The sequence below is a fragment of the Megascapheus bottae genome, chromosome 7 (genome assembly GCF_031878675.1).
Source record: "Megascapheus bottae isolate mThoBot1 chromosome 7, mThoBot2.hap1, whole genome shotgun sequence".
NCBI classification, from domain to species: domain Eukaryota; kingdom Metazoa; phylum Chordata; class Mammalia; order Rodentia; family Geomyidae; genus Megascapheus; species Megascapheus bottae.
This window is the reverse complement of record NC_143515.1, coordinates 66840968-66863500: the sequence shown is the minus strand read 5'-3', so window position 1 is coordinate 66863500 and position 22533 is coordinate 66840968. Positions and strand designations below refer to the sequence as shown.

The following is a 22533-nucleotide window of genomic DNA, read 5'->3' as shown; positions in this document are numbered from 1 at the left end:
CCTTGTCCAAACCACAGCCTGGACAAGTGAGGCCAAAGAAGAGGGCCTGACTCAGTTTCCCAAGAGACTGTTCTGGGAGACTTGTGTTTTGTCCCAGAGGACTCAGTCCTCCTGTAGCCACTTCAGGTATCCCCACTTGGGATCTTGAGGCACCCAGCCTCTACCCATGAGAGCCCGGACAGTGCTGGTCCACCTGTGCCGGCTGACCGTAGGAGAGGCTGTGGCTAGTGGACGAGACACTGTGTATGCCAGTACTCCTATTTTTTTATGTCAGAAGTGTCCCTTTTACCCTGTTGTGCCAGTCTATGCAGCATAGCCCTAAAGAAAAGCCTATTTCGGATGGTTCCGTTTTGTCTGCTTGTGCTTCCCATCTTGAGTAGAGCAGACTGAGCTAGTTTTACCAAGTGGGTACCCCAAGTGGCCAGCAGCTGAGGCTGGTAACCCTTTGGGCAGTTTGTAGCCAGAGAATGGCAGAGAGCAATGGAGAGATGCTGGCTGCTGCTGGCTCCAGCTGCTAGGAGAGTGGGGCAGGAGGGTGGGGGTAAAGGTGAGGGGTAGCAGTAGGGTAGGGTACTATGAACACTAGAAGCCCTTACAGCTCAGAACTGCTCACACTAAAGGAGCTGCACTTCGCCAATTCAGGATTTTTGAGCAAGGTGAGCAGAAGAACCTTTGGCCAATTGATAAACAGTCCATTCTAGTCCCTTGTCCTCAAAACCCATGGCCCATAAGCCTGTCCTTCCCCCCTGGGACTTGGGGTGGAATAATGGCCCCAATCTATAGGACTTCCACCCTCAAGGGGCTGAAAGAGGAAACTAGAGGATTAGAATAGGCACCAATTCTAGCCCATATGCCACCTACCTTTTGATCCCAGCTTGTACAGAATACAGAAATGGCACAGAGAAGCAGAGGAAATGCTGCCTTCCATATGGGGTAGACTTTTTGAGAAGGAATTATGATTTTTTATAAGGAGAAAAATGAGAGAGAAAAGTATAGGTTAAAAATTATTCTTCTGGGGCATCAAGTGTGGCCTAGTGGTAGAGTGCTTGCCTAGCATGCACGAAGCTGTGGGTTCAATTCCTTAATAATATATACACAGAAAAGGCCTGAAGTGGTGCTGTGGCTCAAGTGGTAGAGTGCTAGCCTTAAGAAAACCCAGAGACAGCGCCCAGGCTCTGAGTTCAAGCCCCAAGACTGGCAAAAAAATTTATTATTCCCACTTAACTTGTTATTCTCTGTCAATTCTACCCCCTACCCCCCAAAAAAAGTAACATGACAGGGACCTGCTTATTTAAAAAATGTAATTCTGTTTTCTCTAAGAACAATTAAGTTGAAATCAAGAAATGTGGTTTCAAGTAATGTTTTTATTGCAGGTAGCTGGCTGGCTGCTCTGGGGTAGAAAATTAAACATTGATTTCTACTTAAATAAAAATTTTTTTTGGTTAGTCATTGGGCTTGAACTCTGGACCTGGGTGTTATCCTTGAGCTCTTCAGCTCAAGGCTACTGCCCTACCCCTGGAGCCACACCACCACCTCTGGTTTTCTAGTGGTTAATTGAAGATAAGAGTCTCATGGACTTTAGTGCCCAGGCTGGCTTTGAACCTCGATGCTCAGATTTCAGCCTCTTGAGTAGCTAGGATTACAGGCACCATGCCTGGCATTAAGTAAACTTTTAAGAACCCCCCAAAAAGGCATAATTAAATGAAGATATTTTGTATATACATAGGCAAAGACTATCAACCAGTAAAAGAGGTTATTCATGGGCAGAGCAGGATAGGAGGAGTGAAAAGATATCACAAGTGGCATCTTCTGAGTTTTTACTGTAGGGTGTGTGAATGTGTGTGTTACTAAAGATCAAACCTAGGGTCTTGCATATGTAGGTAAGTGCTCTGCCTTTGAGCTACTTCCCTACCCATAAAATACAATTTTTAAAATGATTATGCTTCATGTTTTTAATCAAAAGAAAAAAATATGCTTTTAAATCCCTACCAACGTGAAGCAGCCATCTGCTTGTCACTGACAGGCAGGGCGGGAATCTCAGGCAGGACCTGGCCTGGGAGGGCAGGCTGTGTCCTCTTCCCACACAAGTCCAGGGAGACCCAGCCTGACTAGCGCCCTGCCAAGGCAAGGTTGATAGCACCCCAGGGGACAGGGCTGAGGGCGGGTGGGGAAGGCGAACAGCCAGGCCTACTCCCAGAGAAACCCACTCCACTCCTCAGGCCCTCTGAGAGGCCTGCACCCAAGGGGTGCTTAGCATTCACAAGTGAGTCCTAGCTCAGCTCAGAGCCAGACCCTGATCAGAAAGATTGATGTGGACCCACAGAACACAATAAGGTAGGAGGAAATTGTGTGTGTGTGTGTGTGTGTGTGTGTGTGTGTGTGTGTATGTTGTGTGTGTGTGTGTGTGTGTGTGTATGTTGTGTGTGTGTGTGTGTGTGTGTGTGTGTGCGCGCGTGCTGCAATGAGTAAGAAGGCACAAAGCAGGAATATCCACACAGGAAACAGATGTAAAATAGACAAAAGGGAAAAGAGAATAGTTAGCACTAGTCAGGGACAGAACGAAACAAAAGCAAATGAATAAAAAAGTAAACTCTCAGGGCCAGGAATTTGGCCTAGTGATAAATTGCTTGCCTGGCATGCACAGTGACCCACGTTCGCATCTTCGGTACTAGATACATAGAAGAAGCCGGAAGTGGTGCTGTGGCTCAAGTGGTAGAGCTCTAGCCTTAAGAAAGCCTGAAGACAGTGCTCAGGCCCAGAGTTCAACCTCGGGACTGGCAAAAAAAAAAAAAAAAAGGTAAAATTTCAGTCATACCACTTCAAAGTAGCCAGCAGAGAATGATGAGAGATTGTGCCTGAGCTTCCTTCTGTCTCTGTCTCTGTCTCTCCTCCCCTCACCCCTGCCACACCACATCTCTCCCCCCACACACACACCACATCTCTCCCCATTCTCACACACCACAGATTGCCTGCCAGTTAGGTGAGCACAGCTGAGCACTGGGCTTCCCCAGGAGCTCCGGCTCTGAATAATCAAAGTCTGTTTCATCCTAGAAGGTCTTAATGAAGCTGGGATGTGGTGATACCCGAGGGCCTCCAGGAGTGAAAAGCTGGGGAGCCCAGGCAGAGGAAGATGGGGCAAAGTCCTCCAAGGTGATATTGAGTTCAAATGTGTGTAAAGCACAAAGGCTCAAACCATCCACCGATTACCCATTTCCCACAGCCACAGGAGAGAGGAAGAAAAATACAGTGAAATGACTCATTGCAGAGTTTATACATCACAGCTCTGAAAATGATCTAAGCCTTCATTCGCTTAAGCTCTGGGGACACAGGCCTGGAAAATGCTCCCCACAGGAGGGGCCAATATGCTTTCTCTTTCTGTCTTGTTTGTCTGTCTCTTTCTTGGGCTCTCTCTCCCCCTTTTTTTCCCCTCTCCCTTTTCCCCTCATATGGAAATGGTTTCACAGTCAATTTACTGAGGAAGCAAAATACCTTTAGCCATTTTTACAGTTTCTTTTGGTAGCCCTTTTGACTATGCTGGAACACAGCCAGAGGCTTCCATCCAGATTACTAATGAAACAAAGCCCATTTTATTTATTTATTTATTTATTTATTTATTTATTTATTTATTTATTTATTTATGCCAGTCCTGGGGATTGAACTCATGGCCTGGGCACCACCTCAGAGTTTTTTTTGTTCAAGGTTAGCATTCTACCACTTGAACCACAGCTCCACTTCTGGCTCTTTTTGGTGGCTAATTGAAGAGAAGGCTCATGGACTTTCGTGTTCTGGTCTCCTGAGTAGCTTGGATTACAGGCATGAGGCACCAGCCCCTGACTTAATCAACCCCATCTTGTTTGAAGTTCATTTCCACTTAATATCTGCTCTACCCATCACCAGACTTCATTTTAAATGGCCTTCAGATAAAATTTGGAAAAATCCCAGCACCCATTTACCTTTCTTGTCACAGGGAAGATGGCGAATAAATCTTCCTGGGGTAGAGAGGCTCTTTGTGGCTCAAGTGAGAAGGCTGGAGAAGTAACTTTTATGCCACTTCTGTTTAAAGGAAGAAGACGCCCACCCTGCCTCTAGCTCCCTGACTGCAGGTAGGCCAGGGTGTCATGCTGGCTTCTCATAGGAGGTGATCAGGGCCCACAAAATGCCCCATGTGCCCAGAACAGCCTCCCTTCTAGACAGTTTGACGTGATAGATTTTTTGAGACAAGACAGGCAGGGAAGGGAGTGACCCCGTGTGTTCTTTCTTTTCCACTAGCAGCAAGGGGGTCTTGCTCTCCAGCTCTGGGTTAGCCCTGCTATTTTACCCTGGAGGAAAAGGGATCAACACTGCCCAGAATGCAGTGGAGGCCATATGTAGGGGAAGAATCAACTCCTATCAATATCGTGGCCTTGTCAGCACTTGGTTCTCTGGCCACTGTCCAAGTGGTGCTTGTCTGTGCTGCCTGGTATAGAGCACAGTGCTCCTTACTACTTGGCCCTGCCAACTGTTCTTTATCTTCATTAAAACTAGCAGAGCAGATTGGGAATGTAGCTTCATGGTAGAGTGCTTGCTTAGCGTGCATAAAGCCCTGGGTTCAATTGCTTGGTACCCTATAAACAAAAAAAAGTAAGTAGCTAAAATCTGTTTTTTAAAAGCCAGCAAAGCTTCACTTTCATTTGTGTTGCCTGAGTGGGTAGTGCAGCCAGCAAGGTCCAAGCCCTTTTTGCCACGTCACCAGGAGTTCCAGTGCCTATTCTCGCTCTGTGCTTCCACGGGCCTCTGGGTATGATCTTACTGTTTCCACCTCTCCACTAGAGATCAGACTGTTCACCTGAAGTCTAGCTACTCCCACAGAGAACCAGGAAACAGGGGATAGGCATTCCAGCCTGCACGCAAAACAAAGAGCCAGGCCTTGTCAGCTGTGGGCCTAGCACTGCAGCTCATGGCTGCAAACCCAGGAACTGACTCTCAAGCTTTGGGATCTCAGCCCCATCATTTGTACAGCCTGTGAGCTTAGGTGCTAGGTCTGATGTGATGATCAGAAAGAGGAGAAGGATTCTGGCTTTCTTTTTCTGGAACTAGGGTTTGAACTCAGGAACTTGTACTCGGTAGGCCAGCACTTAATTATCTAAGCCATATCTATATTACAAGAGGCTGGTTTTGTTGGTTTCGTGTGTGTGTGTGCATGTGCTAGGGTTTGAACTCAGATCCCAGGTACTATCTCTTAGCTTTCCCAATTGGGCCACACTTCTGGCTTTTCTGTGGTCCACTGGAAATAAGATTCTTATGGACTTTGCCTGGCTAGCCTGGCTTTAAATCACAACCCTTGTACTTCAGCTTCCTGAGCAGCTAGGGTTGATTACAGGTACAAGCCACCAGTAGTTAGCCAAGAGAGGGTTTTTGAGACAGTGGAGAATCAATTCTTTATAGGAACACAAGGGGTTCCATAGAGCAGTTATGGCTCTTGGTACCCAGTGTCTAAAATGTTTAAATCCCATCCCTACCACTTGCTGTCTGTGTCCTTGGTAAAGCTGTTTCACTTCTTCTTTTTTTTGTCTTATTCTCTCCACAATAGAGGAGGTGATAATGCTTAGAAGCAGCATCTTCACTGTTGTCACTCTCAGTAGAAACCAGCTATGGCTGTGCCAAGGAGTCCTGGCTTTCCTTTATGCCTTTAAGTTGTGTGCTATATCTACAAATCGTCTACTTTTCCCTGAATCACTTTTGTAGCAGAATTTTAGAAGCATATAGTCACTATTTTTTCCTCATTAGCTGTAATTTTATTCAAGTTTTAGATATTTTAGCTGTGATTATCTTGTCTTTTTTTTTTTTTGTACTGGTCCTGGGGCTTGAACTCACAGCCTGGGTGCTATCCATGGGCTTTTTTGCTCAACTCAAGGCTAATGTTCCACAGCTCCATTTTCAGATTTTTTTGGTAGTTAATTGGAGATAATACCTGCCTAGGATGGTTTTGAACCTGGATCCTAGAATCTCAGCCTCCAAAGTAGCTAGGATTACATGAATGAGCCAGCAGTGCCTCGCTCGGCTTCCCAGTCTAGAACTTTCCGGGTTGTGACTCTCAGATATACTGTGACTAGAAGAGAAGGGATGGGGATGTCATTTCTGGACCTGACCGAATGCAAGTAAATACTACACTGTGATGCGTAAAGAATGACAAGAACAGACACATACATATTCAGTACAGATGCCATTCGATCCTCTGTTGGTTATATCTGTGGATAGAGAGCCAATTCATTCATTTTTATTGCTGTGTAATATTCCATTGTCTGGACATACTACAACTTGATTCATCCTTCTGTTGATAGACTTTGGAGTTGTTTCTAATATTGGGCTTTTATGAGAACGTTGTTACAAATATTCTTGTAAAAAATCTTTTTGTGGACATGTCACTTCATTTAGCTAGGGGAAATAGCAACGAGCACAGACAAAAGCATAGAGCTGTGACCAACAGCTAGCCATGAGCTGCACAAAGGGACTCCCCATCCATCTTTTCAGTGAGGTTGACCCCCACCCACATCCACTGAAAATGAGAGCTAGGCCATGCTGCCGTCCACAGGCAGGCTCAGGGTAGAGGCCCTACGCTAATGTGCTTCTTTCATCAGGAATAGCAGAGCCATTTCCAGATAGGATGCCTATCTATTGTCCATAAGGAGAGTACCCCCGTTTCCCTCCAATCTGAAGTGAGATCTGAGATGGCCCCCGCAATAACAACAGAGGGAGCATGGTTCTTAGGCCTGAGACTGAGCCCTAGCACAGAGGAGCTTCTCCCACCCCGGCCTGCCTCTCATCCTAGCCTCGCCTCTCTCATCCCAGCCCCTCCTTTCACCCAAGCCCAACTTCTCTCATCCCAGCCCCCCATCCCAGCCCCACCTCACCCATCCCAGCTCGGTTCCTTTCCTAAGAAGCTTCTCTGACCACCTCGAGTCTAGTAAGCCACATTCTGGAGCACACCTTTCTTGTCCACACTTGTTCTGCCCGCCATTATGCCTGCATTTCTCATCTCTCCTCCTTGCTCAGGTGATGAGATCCTGGCTCAGCCAGCATCCTGCACTTTGTGCCATTCCATAAAGGCTCAGAAACAGGATGCTCAGCAGGAATTCTTGAGAAAATGTGCCACATTGTTTTGCCTACCTACTGTAGGTCCAGCGGTAGTGGGGGAAAAAAAAAGAAAAGAAAACATATTCAGAAACATTAGGATGAAATCTATTCAGTGGAAATGTGGAGACATTTTCATGTCGTTCTACTTTTCTATCATCTCTTTGTCAGTTAATAGCTATAGGTCACAAAAGTTGGTGTCTGGGAATAAATGCTTGTATAATTAAGCTAAGAAAGAAAGAAGAGAGAAGGGAGGGAGGGAGGAAGGGAAGACAGTGCCAGAAGAGGGAAATCCACGTGTAGCCTCTCTTGCTTCCCACCTGTGATGGCAGCCAGACCACCCCAATATTTGCTGGGTGATGAGATCAGTCTCCCTCAGGGACTGAGGACTCTTGATTCTCCATTCCTGTGTCCCCTTGGATAGCAAATTGTGGGGAGAAGTCCTTAGTCAGGGAACTTAACCAAAGAGTGACAGTGCCACAATAGAAAAAAAAAAATCAAACCCATTGAACAGTGAAGGCCTCAGAGAAAGAAGCCATTTCTTCTCCTCTCAATGGTCTGATGGCACTCCACACAGGGCTCAGCTGACATATCTTCTGACTCCAGAGAGTTTAGAGGCTGGTGCCACACACACAAGTGTGACCACTTTCTGCAGCACAGTGAGCTGTGGCTTAGCTGCAGAAACATGTCCTGGGTACCCTAAGGGAAGGGAAAGCCTTCCCAGAGGAAGTGCCGTGAGCTGGGCCTTGAACAAACAGTATACACAATTCATGGGAACTCTTAAGGTGGAGGGTCAAAGCCATTGTAGGCCACAGAGGATTGGAGGCTAAAAAAAATGGTTGGCATCTCTGGGGGCTGGCTTGAAGCTCAGTATAGTGGGAAGGATTGGAGAAGAGACCTTGCTAGAGTGCTTGTCCTGTGATTGTGTCACCAGCCCAGGTGAAGCAGTGCAGGCCAACTTCCAGATATTGTCACCTTACATTTGGCTCAGGGGGAAGGTGAAGGTGAATGACAGTCCTTCTGAAGGTGTAGACAGCTCCTTCCTCCTGCCAACTCCTGCCTACTACAATTTAGAATTTAGAAATGGGGCCACCATCTGCAGCTTATGGCCGGGGGATGACGCTGAGGCCTTGAGCACGATGGGATGGAGTCCTTGCCTCCTTATTTCTCCTGTCTAGTTCAGTAGAACTGTAATGTCCTAGGAGATTGACAGCATGCTCCCCACCTCATTAGCTCTGGAGATAAAGGAATGCACAGGATCAAGCATCCAGGATGCATTACTGCAAGCTGGGCAGGGCTACTGTCCCTCTGCTAAATCCATACAAGTTTCTCCATTTGGATTTATGTGTCTACAGATGGGATTGGGTTGTCCGGCACAGCTGCAGCAGCATTGTGATCTGAGGCTGCACAGCCAAGCACCACTTCATAGATGAACGGTACACATAGTTTTGTTTTTGTTTTTTTCTCTAAAGCCAGCACAAGCCAGCAGGTGGGACACAGAGCCCCAGGATGCTGCAGAGAAGGCAGCTGTTGGGGTGGGAATCAGCAGGTGACCCAGCCCACTTTCCTGTCCCTTCAGCCTGCCCTCCTCCTGCTGTCAGAGTCAACTGTCATCTCCAGTCTGCCCAGCCCTGTGAACAACTCAGGACCTGTGAGGTGATGACACTGGTGTCCAGGGGCTTCTGTTGCAGTGTTGGATTGTGGGGGGGGGGGGTTTGCAGGCTCACTTCGCCCTCCTGGAGACCTGCAGATATGGTGCGCAGCCTAGGGCATGAATCTTTCATGGTTCCCTTTCTGTAAGGGGGGGTCCCCCACCCCATCCCTTTGATCAAAGGCTGATGGCCTAGAGGGTTGAACTGTGGCCAGACATAAAGATCAAAGAGCTGGACAAAAGGCAGAGGGAAGATGGCACTGCCCTTCTCTATTTAAACTGCTCAGTAGCTACCCCCTTGGCTTCTTTGGCTGTGTGGTCTTAGCTTTTGTGCCCTATCCAGTCTCTAGTCCCATGCAGCCTCTATCACTCCTGCAGGCCAGCTTTTCCCCAGCCTTAGGCATGCTGTTCTGTATGCCCCTCCCCACCCCATCATCATTAGGTTCTCTGTCTCCTGATGGCCCCTTAGATGACAGTTGCCTCCTCCTAGAAACGTCCCCTGATTGACAGCCCTTAGCATGGGCTAGGGTGCTCTTATCTCGACCCCTGTACCATACACATATACACTAGTGTTTCTGTCCACCAGATATGGCTCCTTGAGGCCAGGGCCTCAGTCACATTCAGCTTTCTATTTCCAGCACTCAGACCAGCTCATAATAAATGGTTACTAAACACATGAAATGAAGGAGAATTGGAAGAGAACTGGCAGAGACTTGAAGAGCCTCTGTTCTGGATGGCAACAGATTGGGGAGAAGGCATCCTACTGGGACCCAGAGAATCACTCCTGCCTCACTTTCCAAACTGCCCTGGGGGTTCCAGGTACAGATTTTATTTTGCACACAAGAAGCCAGCCTGTGGGGGTGGAGGAAAAGAAGGCTTGGGAGGGCGTTGCGCCGGCCCAGGACCCTTCCATCAAGGCCCCCCAAGCCCAAAGTGGGCCCCTTACTTTGCCTCCCTGAGCTCTCCATTCTGCCCAATAGCGGCACAGCAGCAAGTACAGGGTGAAACAGATATGGAAGGGAAAACCTAATTTTCAACAAATCTCAAAGCCAGCCGGGCCAGAGGAGGTAAGCACCCTGAAAAGACTCGTGGCTGGGTTCCTGATAGAACTTTCCCAGCCATCCTCCCAGCCCTGGGTCTAGCTTTACCAGCCTCCAGAACACAGACCGGGCCAGCTAGGAGAGCTATCTCAGAGAGTCTGAGACAGGGGCTTTCTTACCTCGGAAAGTCACTTTGGCAATCCGATCGCCCCTACCCCGAAGCTCCGAGACGGTCTTGAGGTGAACAAGCAGGGCCATGCTGGTGTGGGAGCCTGGGCACAGCCAGGCAGAGCAGCAAGGAAGGAGCTGGCTGGTGGAGTGAGGCTCACACGCCTCCCTCCTCTTCCCAAGCTGCCTCCTCCTCCTCCTGATGCTGCCCACAGAGACAAGGCAACCAAGAGCGAGCTGCTCCTTCCAGCGCCTCACAGAGCCTCACAGCCCTGCCAGCCTCCACTCCCTCCCAGTTGTCAGCCCAGCATGTGTATAACGTGTCTGTATGTGTGCATGTGTATGCGTGTGTGCATGTGTGGTGTGCACAGCCAACAGCCTCAGAATGCACACACACACGCACACACACACACAGAGTTGGAATTCATTATTCAACAGCACCAGCCCCCAGATAAAGCCCTGGCTGGCTTCAGGTGTCTTCTCCCAGCTCCTAGAAAAGAGGTTCCTCGCCACACTTGATAGTGCAGTGGGGTGAAGAATGGATGGAGGAAGGAGAGCAGGGCTGGGGCATGCAATCATCACTGGGGATCAGAGGCTTCACCAGCTGCCTGCCCATGAAGCTGGACTATGGCACTGGCGTTCGGGGAATGATCCATGCCACCTTCTGCTCTGTCAAGTGAACCACAAAGGCTGCCAGTGCTTAAAATGGTCAGGGAATGTGCACAGCCAGGCCTGGTTACTAGGGTTGGATCCTCTTACTCTGTGCCATGCACAAATCAAACCTACTAAGTGGAAAAGTAGCCTCTACCAGGCCACATCTGGGTGGCTCCTGGTTCTTCAAAATGAGTATTAAGAGAGAAGGGGTTATCTGACCTCCGATGTCCCACCCCCAAGATTGTGTTCCTGAGAGTGTGGGTTCTAATCTCTTATCCTAGGTTGATGGGATCGAAATCACAGGGGCCTAGGGTTGTTATTCAAGGGGAAATGGAGGCCCAGACCCAGCAGGACTGGTCACGCAAAGGCGACAGGGGCCTCTTTTCTGCCAGAGTGTGCATGAGATCAGGCACTACCCTAGCTCATCCCAGGGCTGGGGGACCTGAGCACTAATGTGCAGCTGTCTTCGAGAGACCTGTCTGCCCTGTCCACCCTCTCCTTTAGGACATAGGAGGGCTCTGAGGGCAGGGATCCCTCCACCCTGGGGCCTGGGCAGAGTTCTCTCACTCTTGCTATTCCCTCATAGTGGAATCACCCCCGCCTCCTAGCCTGGCCTTAGCTTATCAGGGACCCATACCTGGGGGTACTTCTGCAGTAGCATGGGGGGGTCCCTACTAAGGTCCTATTCTGGGTGGCTCCTGCACCTCTATATGTCTCAAAGCTGCTCCACTATCTCCCCAACTCCTCACCAATGACTCCAGGGAGAGGCTGGCATCTGGCATCTATGCATCCTAGAGCCTCACAGGGAATCCTGTACATAGTATTGCTAATTGATAATGACAAGAGAAAAGGGGGAATCCCCAAAACAGAGTTTGAATGTGTGAAAAACAGCTACTCGGTAGGTGGCTCATGCCTGTAAGCTAGTTATCTGGCTGGCAGAGATTGGAAGCTCACAATTTGAGGCCAGTTTGGGCAACATTAGTTCCTGAGGCTCTGTCTTGACCAATGCCTGAGTGAGGAGGGTTGCCTCAGGCCTGCACAGGCATAAAGTGAGACCCTATCTTGAATAAGGTTGACAAGGTAGCTCAGATGGTACAGCCCCTGCTTAGCCACTGCAAGGCCCTGAGTTCAATCTACAAAAAGAAAGGAAGATTCCTGCACACTGCTGTAATTCCAGCAATAACCTGTCAAGCTTAGCCACCACATTGTTTTTGTAAAAATGCTCCACCTGCTTGACCCCCAGCGTGTAGTTTTATCCTTGTGGTTATTGACTTAGGGCATCATAGGTGATGTCATGCGGTGATGACCACCTGCCTGGGTGTTCACCTTTAATAACTCAGCCCCACTGAAGCTCGGGACTGCTCTCTACCAGCCGAAAGGTGGAGAGCAGTGGCTGTGCCGCTATTAAAATGTCTCCTAGCTTGACTCACCGAGTGCTGGTGACTTTAGTGCAGTGGGTTTGAGTCCCATCTAAATCTGGGATACAGCACCTGGGCGGAGGCAGGAGATTCACAAGTTAGATATCAGCCTGCAGTGAGATATTACCAAGCAGCGAGAGCTTGGTAAAAAAAAGAAAAGGAAGGAAGGAACAAAATTAAAAAGATATTAAACTTTAACAATAAATTATTCTTTTTGAATTCTACACTGGGAAGCTATAAACTATTTCATAAGCTTACTTTCCTTTAGGAGGTATCCTTGCTACTTTGCCCTAGTTTTGTTCTTCTTTAGATTCTTTTTCCTTCTCCCCTTCAATTACAATTCACCGTGTGTATACATATATTTATATTTAATTAGAAAAAATCTCAGAAAATGCATTTATTGAATACAAGTAAATATCCAAAAGTGTTAAATATCAGGTAAGCTTAATGCCTTAAAAAAAAAAAAGCAAAACTAAATTCACCATTATTTGTCCATTCTGGTCAATAGGCATTAGAATCTGTTTATAAGGCTTGGCAGTACTCAACAGGGGGGAAACAATAATCTATCTCCCAGGGCCCTCTGCAGGTTTTCTCTTGCGAGGGAAGAACTCCATAAAGTCTCTGCCTTTTTAGGACAAGCCCTCAAACCTGCCCCCAACAGTTTTGCTGAACCTCAGCGTTCACATCTATGGTGTGGTTGCACACTTCAGCGGAATCAGCTGACCTTCTGAAAGCCAAACCAAACGCTAGGCCACACGCCAAGCCTAAGAGCCAGAGGGCTGCAATCTAGACTAGTGAACCCAGGGATATGGGTCCATGATCTGGAGCTGCCAGGACTCCAGGACTGGGAAAGAGTCTTCCTGAAAATGGGGGGTCTTCCTGGCAATGTCACCCACATATTAGTTTAGAGATGCTTTTTCAACAGCTTTTCCTAACATGTTTCTTATTGTAGCAGTGTTTCTCGGGGCCAAGACCTGAGTTCTGAACAATGGGTAGATATTCCTTTTGCCAGACTGATAACCACCAGTGACTCCTTCCTCACCAGGCTTTAGCTATTTCGTGGTTCCTACCAGACTTACTGTAATGCCTCTGTAACAGTATATCTGGAGAATCTGTGCAAGGGCATCTGGTGAGCTCATGAGTGCCACAGGCGGCTCTTCGCCACTGCCATTTGTACACTCCTGGGGGGCCATTTCCCCCACTCTGACACCAGCGTGCAAGAGCTGGTCTTGGAGCGATGAAGGCAGCTGCAGGTGTTCTTAATTGAGTTCAGGGTTGATGCATTGCAGCCTGGGAGGCAGGGTCTGGAGCCAAATCACAAAAAGGGAGGGCACCTTGAAGTTGGCCCTACATCTTCACTTGGGCGAGGCTCAGGCCCGGTCCTGCACATCATTTGAGGCTGGCGTGAGGTCAGATGAACAGCAGGACTGGAGACAAATGTAAAATCACACAACCGGCCTTCTTTTTTTTTTTAAAGGCTTTGCCTTTTGTCTCTTCCTTTTAAAACTACTCAAAGAAGAGATGAAGCAAATAGGAAATTGCTGGGGAGAGAGGAGAAGAGAATGATAAAAAACGCTCACGTGCCCTCCTCCTCAGGTCTCGGGGCCATCTAAAGCCATCATGCCAAGTGAGGCCCGCCTTGGGGTCGTTTCCTGGAACCCAGAACGTTCAGCCTTGGGATCAGCTGCTCCTGGGGCCCAGGGCTGGGCTTCCCGGACCTGTCTCTCGGGCCGTGATCTTCCAAAAGGGGTCCTGCGCTGGGTGCTGGGTGCGGGTCTAGCCTCTCCCCGCAGAGTCTATGGAGATGGGCGTCCTCTTGGGGCGCGCCCAGGGGACTTCTCCAGACCGGGAGGCGGTGGCCAGGGGGACGCGGGTCCCAGAACGCGCCGGCCGCTGGGGCTCCACTGGCGCCTGGCGTTGCTAGGAGACCCGCGCGTTGTTTACCGTGGGGGCGGAGCCGAGAACGCGGGGCTCCCGACCCACCATGGCCTCCCGCAGCGTGGGCACCTTAGAGACCGAGTTCAGTGCTACCTACGTGCCCCCTGCCCTGATACCCGGGTAAGCGGCCGCGCCCGGCCACCTCCACACCCGTCCCCTCCTTGCTACCCCCCACCCTCCCGGGCGCCCTAACCCTCCCATCTCCTGCCCCTGCACACTGGGTTCGCGCGCGCCGTCGCCTGGGGAGTTTGGGGGTAGGGCTGTGTGGGAGCGCGCAGGGCCCGGGCCGGCCGTTCTCCCGTGGAGAAGTCTGGGGGCCGCAGAACCAGCCAGGGTAACTGGACCGCGCCTGGACAGCGCCGGGCACTAGAGAGGAGTTGAGGATGCACTCGTTTTTGGTGTTTGGAGACCTCAACCCAGACGCACAGAGAGAGGAGCAAGGCAGTGCAGGAATGCCAGGACTGCGGAGAGATTTGTGGATTGGGGCAGGGAAGGAAAACACGAAAGCACCAGCTGGCGGACTCTGGCAGGACAGGATGGGCCAGCGCCCCCACACGCACCACCACTGCTCGCTAGACTCTTAGGCGTATTTCCCCCTGCAAACCGAATAGATGACGCAGCCCATTGTGTGTGTGTGTGTGTGTGTGTGTGTGTGTGTGTGTGTGTGTGTGCACACTCGCCCATGCACCCCAGTACTGGGGCTTGAACTCAGGAACTGGGTGCTGCTGTTCCTTAGCTTTTTCTCTCAAGGCAGGTCCTCTACCATAGGCATCATTGGTTCACTGGACATGAGCGTCTCATAGATTCTTATCTCTTACGCTCCTGCTGGCTTTGAACCATTACCCACAGACCTCAGTCTCCTCAGTGGCTAGAAGTACAGGCATGAGTTGCCAGTGCGTAGCTTGGCTTGTTTTTGAATAGAATAAGCAGGCTATGGAGAGGCTGACATAGTTACAGACAGAAGTAGCTGCAGCCAGAGCCTGGTGCGTTAGTTTCTGTCCATCCTGATCTTCTTCTCAGTGCTGGGCGGCTCAAAAACCTCTTCTGTTCTCACCAGGGGAAGTTGATTTACCAGGTCATCGTACTTCCCCTTGGAGAAACTAGCCAGGGGTGTCGGAACACTACATTAGGACTTGCCTATTCCTTCTTTCACTCAGCAGGCATTCACATGAGAAAATGTGCCAAGTGTTCATAAGTTGCAGGGTGATAAAGACAAAAGTGGGCACGGCCCTTAAGAAGCTTTAGTCCGACGCACGTAAGAGTTCAAATTCATCTCTGCAGCCTTGGGCTAATATATCTGACCCACATTCTGGCTGCCAATCATGGTTTGGTTTTCTACATTTCGGTTTTTGTTGTCTTTAAAATGCCTAACCCTTTGGCCATTTGCTATCTATGTTGCAAGGCCTGCGGCGCTCGCAATCCTGCCGCCCATGGTTCCCTCTCTTGGGGAGTGTGCTGTGGGTTTCAGAACAAGTCCCAAGTACCTCTCTATTCATGTCACTTGTGTGCATGCTGGAGCAGCAACCCTGTTCTATGATTGCCTTGGAAATGGTGATACAGAGCCTTCATAAGGCTTCAGTCTTGCCCTAACGCTGCCTGGTTGAGTAGCTGAGCCAGTGTCTGTTGCTTTTTTGTCTTGAGTTTTCTGGGAGGGATTTGCTCTTTCTCTTTAAAGGTCCCCAATAGGTAGATATGGTGGCTCGAGGATTGTGGTTCAAAGCCCGATAAGCAAACCTGTTCATAAGAGTTCCTCTCAACCAATGGCTGGACATGGTGGCACTTGCCTGTTTTCCCAGCTACGGGGAAAAGCATGGTAACTGGGTATAGTGGGGTTTGCTTGTCACCCCCAGAGATTCAGGAAAAACGTAAGTGGGAGGATTGCAACCCAGGACATAAAGTAAGACCCTCACCTTGAAAACAATCAATGCAAAAATAGGTTGTGGGCATGGCTAGAATGCCTGCCTAGGAAACATGAGGCTCTGAGTTCACTCTAGTATCACAAATGAAAAAGGTCCCCATCAACAAGGAATGAGTTGAGTCATTTGATGTCTCTGAATGCGTTCCTCATTAGCAATCTTCTTATTCCAAGAATCCAAGATTTCCCCTCTATCCTTGGATAACTATTTTTTTTGTGTCTTTTCAAACATTAACCACAGATTTTACAGCGTAGTCAGTCTCTTCTGACCCTCCAGTCACTGTTCAGTTTTATCACAGTGCAATTTTATCCACAGAAGCAGTGGATATTCATGCTGGCAGGAACCCCATAGGCCCCACAGTCCAACCTCTTCTTGTTCCAGACATGGGCTTTGAGATCACAGGGGGTCTTGTCTGAGCCTCATGCTGTTCCTAGTAAAGCTGTGCTGGAACTAGATCTCTGATGCCCAGTGGTGGCACCATAAATCTCTGAGGATGTGCCAGGCTCTGCGCTGGCCCTTTAGCCTAATTAAAAGTGGTCAAGATGAAGGATGAACATGTGTAAGCAGCTGGTTATGGCTGTGTAGCAAAGAAGTTGCTGAACCAAGTCTTTGTGACTTTAATTCCTTGGCTCACTTTAATATCTAGCCTGAACCCTGTTGCGATGTTTTCCTATGCCTCTGTCAATTATCAGGGAGGGACTAGAATCCACTGTGAGAGATATAGCCTGGAGTCAACACAGCTAGGTTCAAATCCTGGTTCTATTACTTTCTTGCTCTACGCAATTTATCTGTCCTCTCTATAACTCATCTACCTTACCTGTTAAGTAGGAATAATAACCATATTTAAGTTATAGGAGACTTAAAGTAATCAATATACAGGCTAGGCATAGTGGTGGCGCCTGCCAATAAGCCTAGTTATTCAGGAAGCAGAGGTAGGAGGTTTTATTTGAGGCCAGCCCAGGCAAAGTTAGCACAAGACTAGTTGGTCTGAAAAACAGACTGAAAGCAAGTCTGGGAATGTGGATTGAGTGGTGGAGCATTTGCCTAGCAAAAACAGTACTCTGAGTTTAATGCGCATGCACACACATACATTGGGGTTGGGGGGAGGAAGGAGGAAGGAAGGAAGCAAGGAAACAGCAAGCAAGAAAGGAAGGAAGGAAGGAAGGAAGGAAGGAAGGAAGGAAGGAAGGAAGGAGGAAAACTGGCAGGCAGACAAACTGACTGGCTTCATCTGGATCTATGGTCGAAATAAGCTCCAGCCCCACCCCAGAGCTTGAACATCAGTAGAGATCTAATTAATGAAAAAGCAATTCAAATGGCATCCCTAAACACCCTAGGAGGGAATGCACAGCAGGCAGTTATATAGCACAGTGGTCCCCTGTACCCACATTTCACTTTCTCACATTTCAGTTACCTAAGGTCCATTGTGGTCTCCAAGTGCTCAATGGAAAATTCCAAAAATAAATAATTCACAAGTGTTAGTAACTTTCAATTCAGTATTTTGTTATATTTGTTCCATTCTATTCGTGGTTATTGTTTATCTCCTTCGATACCTAATTTATAAATTAAGCTTGATCACAGATAACCTATGTAGAGGACGATAGTTCAGTGCGTTCCTGTCCAAGGTTTCAGGTGTCTGCTGGGGGGGTGGCATGCTCTCACATGTATGTGGACTGCAACAGCGCTGGCCACAGTAAAAGGATTCAACATTGGTGGGCTTTTAGACTTAACTTTGTTTTAATATGATTTGTTTCAGTATAACTTTATATAGCCTAATTTTTAGTTCTCAGTTTCTAAACAACAGGTTTGACCTATTCTTGAAAACTGAGTCGTTTTTTTCTCTCAAAGCTGATCTGAGCTCCTACTGGCTGTCTTAAACATGCCACACTGTCTACCCCTGCCAGCTTCCTCTGGCCTGTGGATTACCTTGCAGGAGAGGAGTGAGCAAGGTAGGGAGGGAAGGCTTACCCAGGGGATTTGCCTGTCACATGTCCCAGAGCACGTCCATTCCATCTGTGACACACAGTGCTCTCCCAAAATGGGCCAGTATATCCCAGCTCATGACACAAAAGCCATCACATCTGTCCAGGAAGACACAGAGGTGCTGGACACACAGATGTCAGCATCAGACTCTCATGGGGAGCTTTCTCCTTGGCAGCTTCCAGGTAGCTAATCGGACTGACTGCAGCACAGCCTTCAGCAAAGACAACTGGATGGTTAAGGAGGAGGAGACAGGGGTGGAGGGGTAGGTCAGGGAGGCTCCATGAAAAAAGGAGCACTTGAAAGATACCTGGCGTCTTGAAAGGAACCTGGAAGGAGATGGGTAAGATCACTGAGAGGCAGGGAGAGGAGAGGGGAGGAGAACCTTCAGATGGAAGGGTGGCTTGAGTGAAAGCCACCTTTCTTACAGGACAGTTTTTCAGCAGCAAACAGCCTTTGTGGTTAGAGTAGAAGAGCCAGGGTAGGAAGGCAGGTAACAAGGCTGGAAAGAGCCCCCCTCCAGCAGCTGCCCTAGTTTCTTCTTCATTGCAGAGGCAGTGGTGGGGAGGGGGCCTTGCACGTTTTAACCCAGGGGAAGGATTTGATCAGAAGTTTCTGCAGGAAGAGATGCTGTGAAGAGGCTGCTGCTTGTGGGATGGGATATGGTGAATAGTAACAAGCTAATTAGTTAATAAGGCTGCTCAGGAGATCTCTGATGCTCATGGTAATTAATTTTAATGCTAGCTATGGGGCCAGCCAGTGCTGTTAAAAGGCAGGCAAGGGACTCTCCTGGAATATGCAGGAATCCGTGGTAGGCTGTACAATCCACAGGGGATATCTGCTCAGAGGCCTGGCTTGTGTGTATGCAGGTGGACAAATCAAGAAGCACATGTGAGAGTGCCATTGGGATTGTTCAATGCCCAGTTATAAAGCCTGCTGCTTTCCACCACATTGGCCTGGCACAAGACCAACACAAACAGGGCAGCAGAAGGCTCTTCCCTTAGGATCATGCTTCTGGCTTGCAAATGCAAGCACCTTCAAAGGACATAGACATAGCTTTCCAAGATGTTCCCCACTGAGTGCTAAAAAAAATGGGGTCCTGCATACCTGTGCATGCGTGCACAAGTGTACTTACACTTCCAAGTTCTGAAGGGAAGCCAGGCAGAACTTGGGAGGGCTGTGGAGGAGGGGACTTCTAGTCTATTGGGATGTAAATATCTTGGCATTCAGAGACGGTGGAAAGACAGGAGCAGAGGAGGGAACATGGCGAAGATTTTGGGGGTGGTGAGGAGAAGAATCACAAGAAGAAATCAGCTCCTTTCTCAGCTCATTTCTTCACCCCAGCCTGATGCCACTTAGTGGGTGGGATATTTCATGTGCTCTGATGATCAGAGCCGAACCCGTGTTTCTGGACTTCTCCTTCAGTGAGCAGTTACTAAGCACTTGTCACATGCTAGGTGCTGATGCTCAGGGAGAACACAAATTAGCAGAGGAGGGAGACCTAAGGAGGAGAATTCTAGCATGGCCAGGTGAGTGCAGACAGGGGGTAGACGGGAAAGGCAGGGAAGTACTGACAAGCCCATGGTGGGAAGTCTGCCATGGGAAGGAGGCACTCAGTATGCCAGGTAACCAAGGAACTCTTGCTAGGCAGGGAGGCTTAGGGTACACAAAGGCCCTAGGGAGAACTAGGAAGGGCTGGGACAGAGGTGGCTTTGGCCTCTGCAGACTACAGAGCTGAACCTGGTCTAGAACACTAGGAGAGATCAGCTTGTCCAAGTGGGCACAACACTGGGAAGGAGGGGGGCAGAAGGGGAGAGTAGGAGTTTTCTGCACCTGCACCTGCATAGGACTAAGGGAGAGGGGATGTACAGAGCTGTGGAGGAGGGAGATGAGGGGGCTACAGGCTCTAGTTTTTCGCTCGAGTGAAGGGTTGGATGGTCAGAGATACAATGGAGAAGGAGGTGGAGCAGGCTGGTTCCGTGAGGATCTCCCGCCAGGAGAATGGCAGAGGTAGTGGGGGATCTTGGCATCACTGGTATACAGGAGATGTTGGGGGTTTCCCCTAGATAAGGTTCCCAGGCATGGATCCCTGGAAAGAGATGAGGACTCTGGAGTAACAACAAGGCTAGAAGATGAGCCACTCACACCCCTCCTCTCCAACCCCTCAAGGCCTCACCCCAGTGCAACCACTTCACAGAGTCCAGCCAGTGCCACCATGGAAATGGACCTTTCCTTCTTAACTGTGGTAGTGTGAGACCTGACCATGGTCTGAATTGGGCTCGGGCTGCTAGTGCTGTATGGCATGGCACTCAGGACACAGCTGTGACACCATTACTCCTGTAGGAGGGCAGGCGGTTGGTATTCCTAGCTCCTAGCATCACTGTGCCAGGCACACAGTGGGCTCTCAAGAAAAAGGACCTTTTAATGACATTAGACTCTCTTTTTGGAAAAATGGTATATAACTGGGTCCTGGGGGCTCATATCTGTAATCCTAACTAATCAGGAGGGTGAAATCTGAGGATCAAAGTTTGAAACTGTTCTTGGCAGAAAAGTCTGTGAGACTCTTTATCCTTTCTTTCCAGTTAACCACCAAAAAGCCAGAAGTAGAAGTGTGGCTCAACTGGTAGAGTGCCCGACTTGAGGGAAAAAGTTAAAGGATAGCTTTAGCTCTGAGTTCAAGCCTCAAACTGGCACACACACACACACACACACACACACACACACACACACTCACAGAATATGTATACAGAGCAATACATTTCCCCATAGCCAACACCCAGGATTAGTTACCATTTGTGAATATTGCTCCAGGTTGCCCCATCTACACATAAAAAAAAAAAGGACTGGGTGGAAAGATGGATGGATGGATGGATGGATGGAGAGGTAACTGTGAAGAGACATAAAATAATTTTATACAAATATGATCAGGTCAGATTTCCTACTTCATAATGAAAGGGATGAAATTTTAAGAGATTTAAGTTTTTGCTAGAATTTAGGAGAAAAAAAAGACGAAACACAATGGAGGAATAGATCGACTCTAGATAATTTCAACTTACCCCAAGAGATATTAATCCTTAAAGGATTCTTTTAAAGGAGGGTGAGGGAAAGAGAACAAAACAGTTAAAGCACAGAGGTTTTATGCTTTTTTTTTAAATGACACTTCTATTTTTGATGTGAAGGGTTGATGCATTCTTAGTAAGGATATACCCATCTCCCCTCCGCCCACCTCCCAATTTTGGTTGCTTAAGTTATTTTTACTTTGACAGGTTTCGTAACATTCCCTTGTATTCTGCAAGCAGCAATCACCTGGCTGCTATTTGTAGCTCTGCTCTTGAATAGAGGTGGCACTCACTACCTATCATGCTTGTCGAGCTCCTACAGAGCTGATTTGGGGTTCTTGCCCCCTGCTCCGCAGGGTTGGCCAGCCCACACTCCTTTCAGGAGGGACTGGCGAGTGCTTGCTTTCCCAGGATCTTTCACGCTAGGAAAGGTCTGGCTGTGTACCTGTGCGATGTCATCAGGTCCTGTGCACATGCGTGCTGCAGACTGTGGTGGACATCTTGTTCTGTTGCTTTATCTTCTTTTTATTTCTCCTGTCATCCCTACATTTTTTTAGTGAGTCATGGGACTTGAACTCTGGGCCTGGGCACTGTTCCTGAGCTCTTCAGCTCAAGGCTACCACCCCATCCCTTGGTCACAGTGCCTCTTGCATGTCATCCCTACATTCTGAACTGAGAAATGAGTGAGTGTGACCATCAGAAAATGCTGGCTCCCAGCCTGTCAAGTGGGCAGGAGTCTGCCCATTAGAACTTCCGGCATGGGACAGCAACATGCGCTTGCTTCCACTCCATGTTCCTTCTCCTCCATGCCCGAGAGCCAGGCATGGAGCTCGTTCCACACCAGGAATCATTCCTCCCTGCTGTCCCCCTTGTGTGTGACTTCTCAATTTCTTGATTATTTTTTTTGGAATCAATGCACAGCCTGAAGTACCGTCAGGCCTTCCACTTCTGCTTCCTTCCATGTGGGTTTCTTCATTGGTCAGAATATTGCAGAGTTGGCTAAGGGCACTGGGTGACCTTATATGATCTTAATGTAAAAGTAGAGGTTTACATTTAAATGATGAGTCATAAGTCAGCTTAAAGGAGTTGAAGAAATAAAGGCAGTAGACCCACGGCATTCCTTGGAGAGATTAGGAATAAAGGAAGAGAAATGTAGTAGGAGACAACCGAAGGCCTCCGGGGGTTTTAGATGTAGGAAAGGCTCACCCGTGTCAAGAAAGAGGAGACATTCAAAATTGCAGAAAGGAAAGATGGAGGCAGAGAGAAATTCCGAGAGAGATACTGGGACGACGAGGCCTCCAGTGAGGCCCCAGATCCACTTAGACCTAGGACGGGGTGATTTTTGGAAATGATCTTTGGACAAATCTTCAACTCTTTTGAAAGCAAAGAGCAGGGACGAGAGGGGGGTGGGCAGATGTGATCGACACTCCGATGGCAGAAGGCACAGGGCAGACCTCAGGAGAGGGAAGAGACAGAGGCTGGAGGAGAGGGAGAACAGATGAACTTTTTCTCGTGCAGGCCCGTGATGGCCTAGGAGTGCAGGGCCGCCAGAAGGCTGGAGAGGTAGGTGGCCCAGAGTCAGAATTCTAAGGCTTCAGC

At 48.7% G+C, this 22533-nt stretch overlaps 2 protein-coding genes across 9 annotated transcripts in view; one reads left to right on the top strand and one right to left on the bottom strand.

Moving 5' to 3' along the window:
• Otof (otoferlin) overlaps positions 1–10059 on the bottom strand; it is a 75378-nt gene extending 65319 nt beyond the window's left edge. For all 7 annotated transcript variants that reach the window (XM_090336195.1, XM_090336194.1, XM_090336193.1 and 4 more), the window contains exon 1: positions 9981–10059. In XM_090336195.1, coding sequence (XP_090192321.1) covers positions 9981–10059 — 79 coding nt within the window. The remainder of the gene's footprint in view (positions 1–9980) is intronic.
• Cimip2c (ciliary microtubule inner protein 2C) overlaps positions 1–22533 on the top strand; it is a 42219-nt gene that overhangs the window by 14867 nt on the left and 4819 nt on the right. Inside the window, exon 1 of one of the 2 annotated variants that reach the window (XM_090337326.1) lies at positions 13998–14099. The exons of the other annotated variant lie outside the window; for it this stretch is intronic. Within the exon in view, the coding sequence (XP_090193452.1) occupies positions 14026–14099 (74 nt within the window). The 5' untranslated portion in view covers positions 13998–14025. Of the gene's footprint in view, positions 1–13997; positions 14100–22533 lie in introns of those variants that run through there. 2 annotated transcript variants of the gene reach the window in all.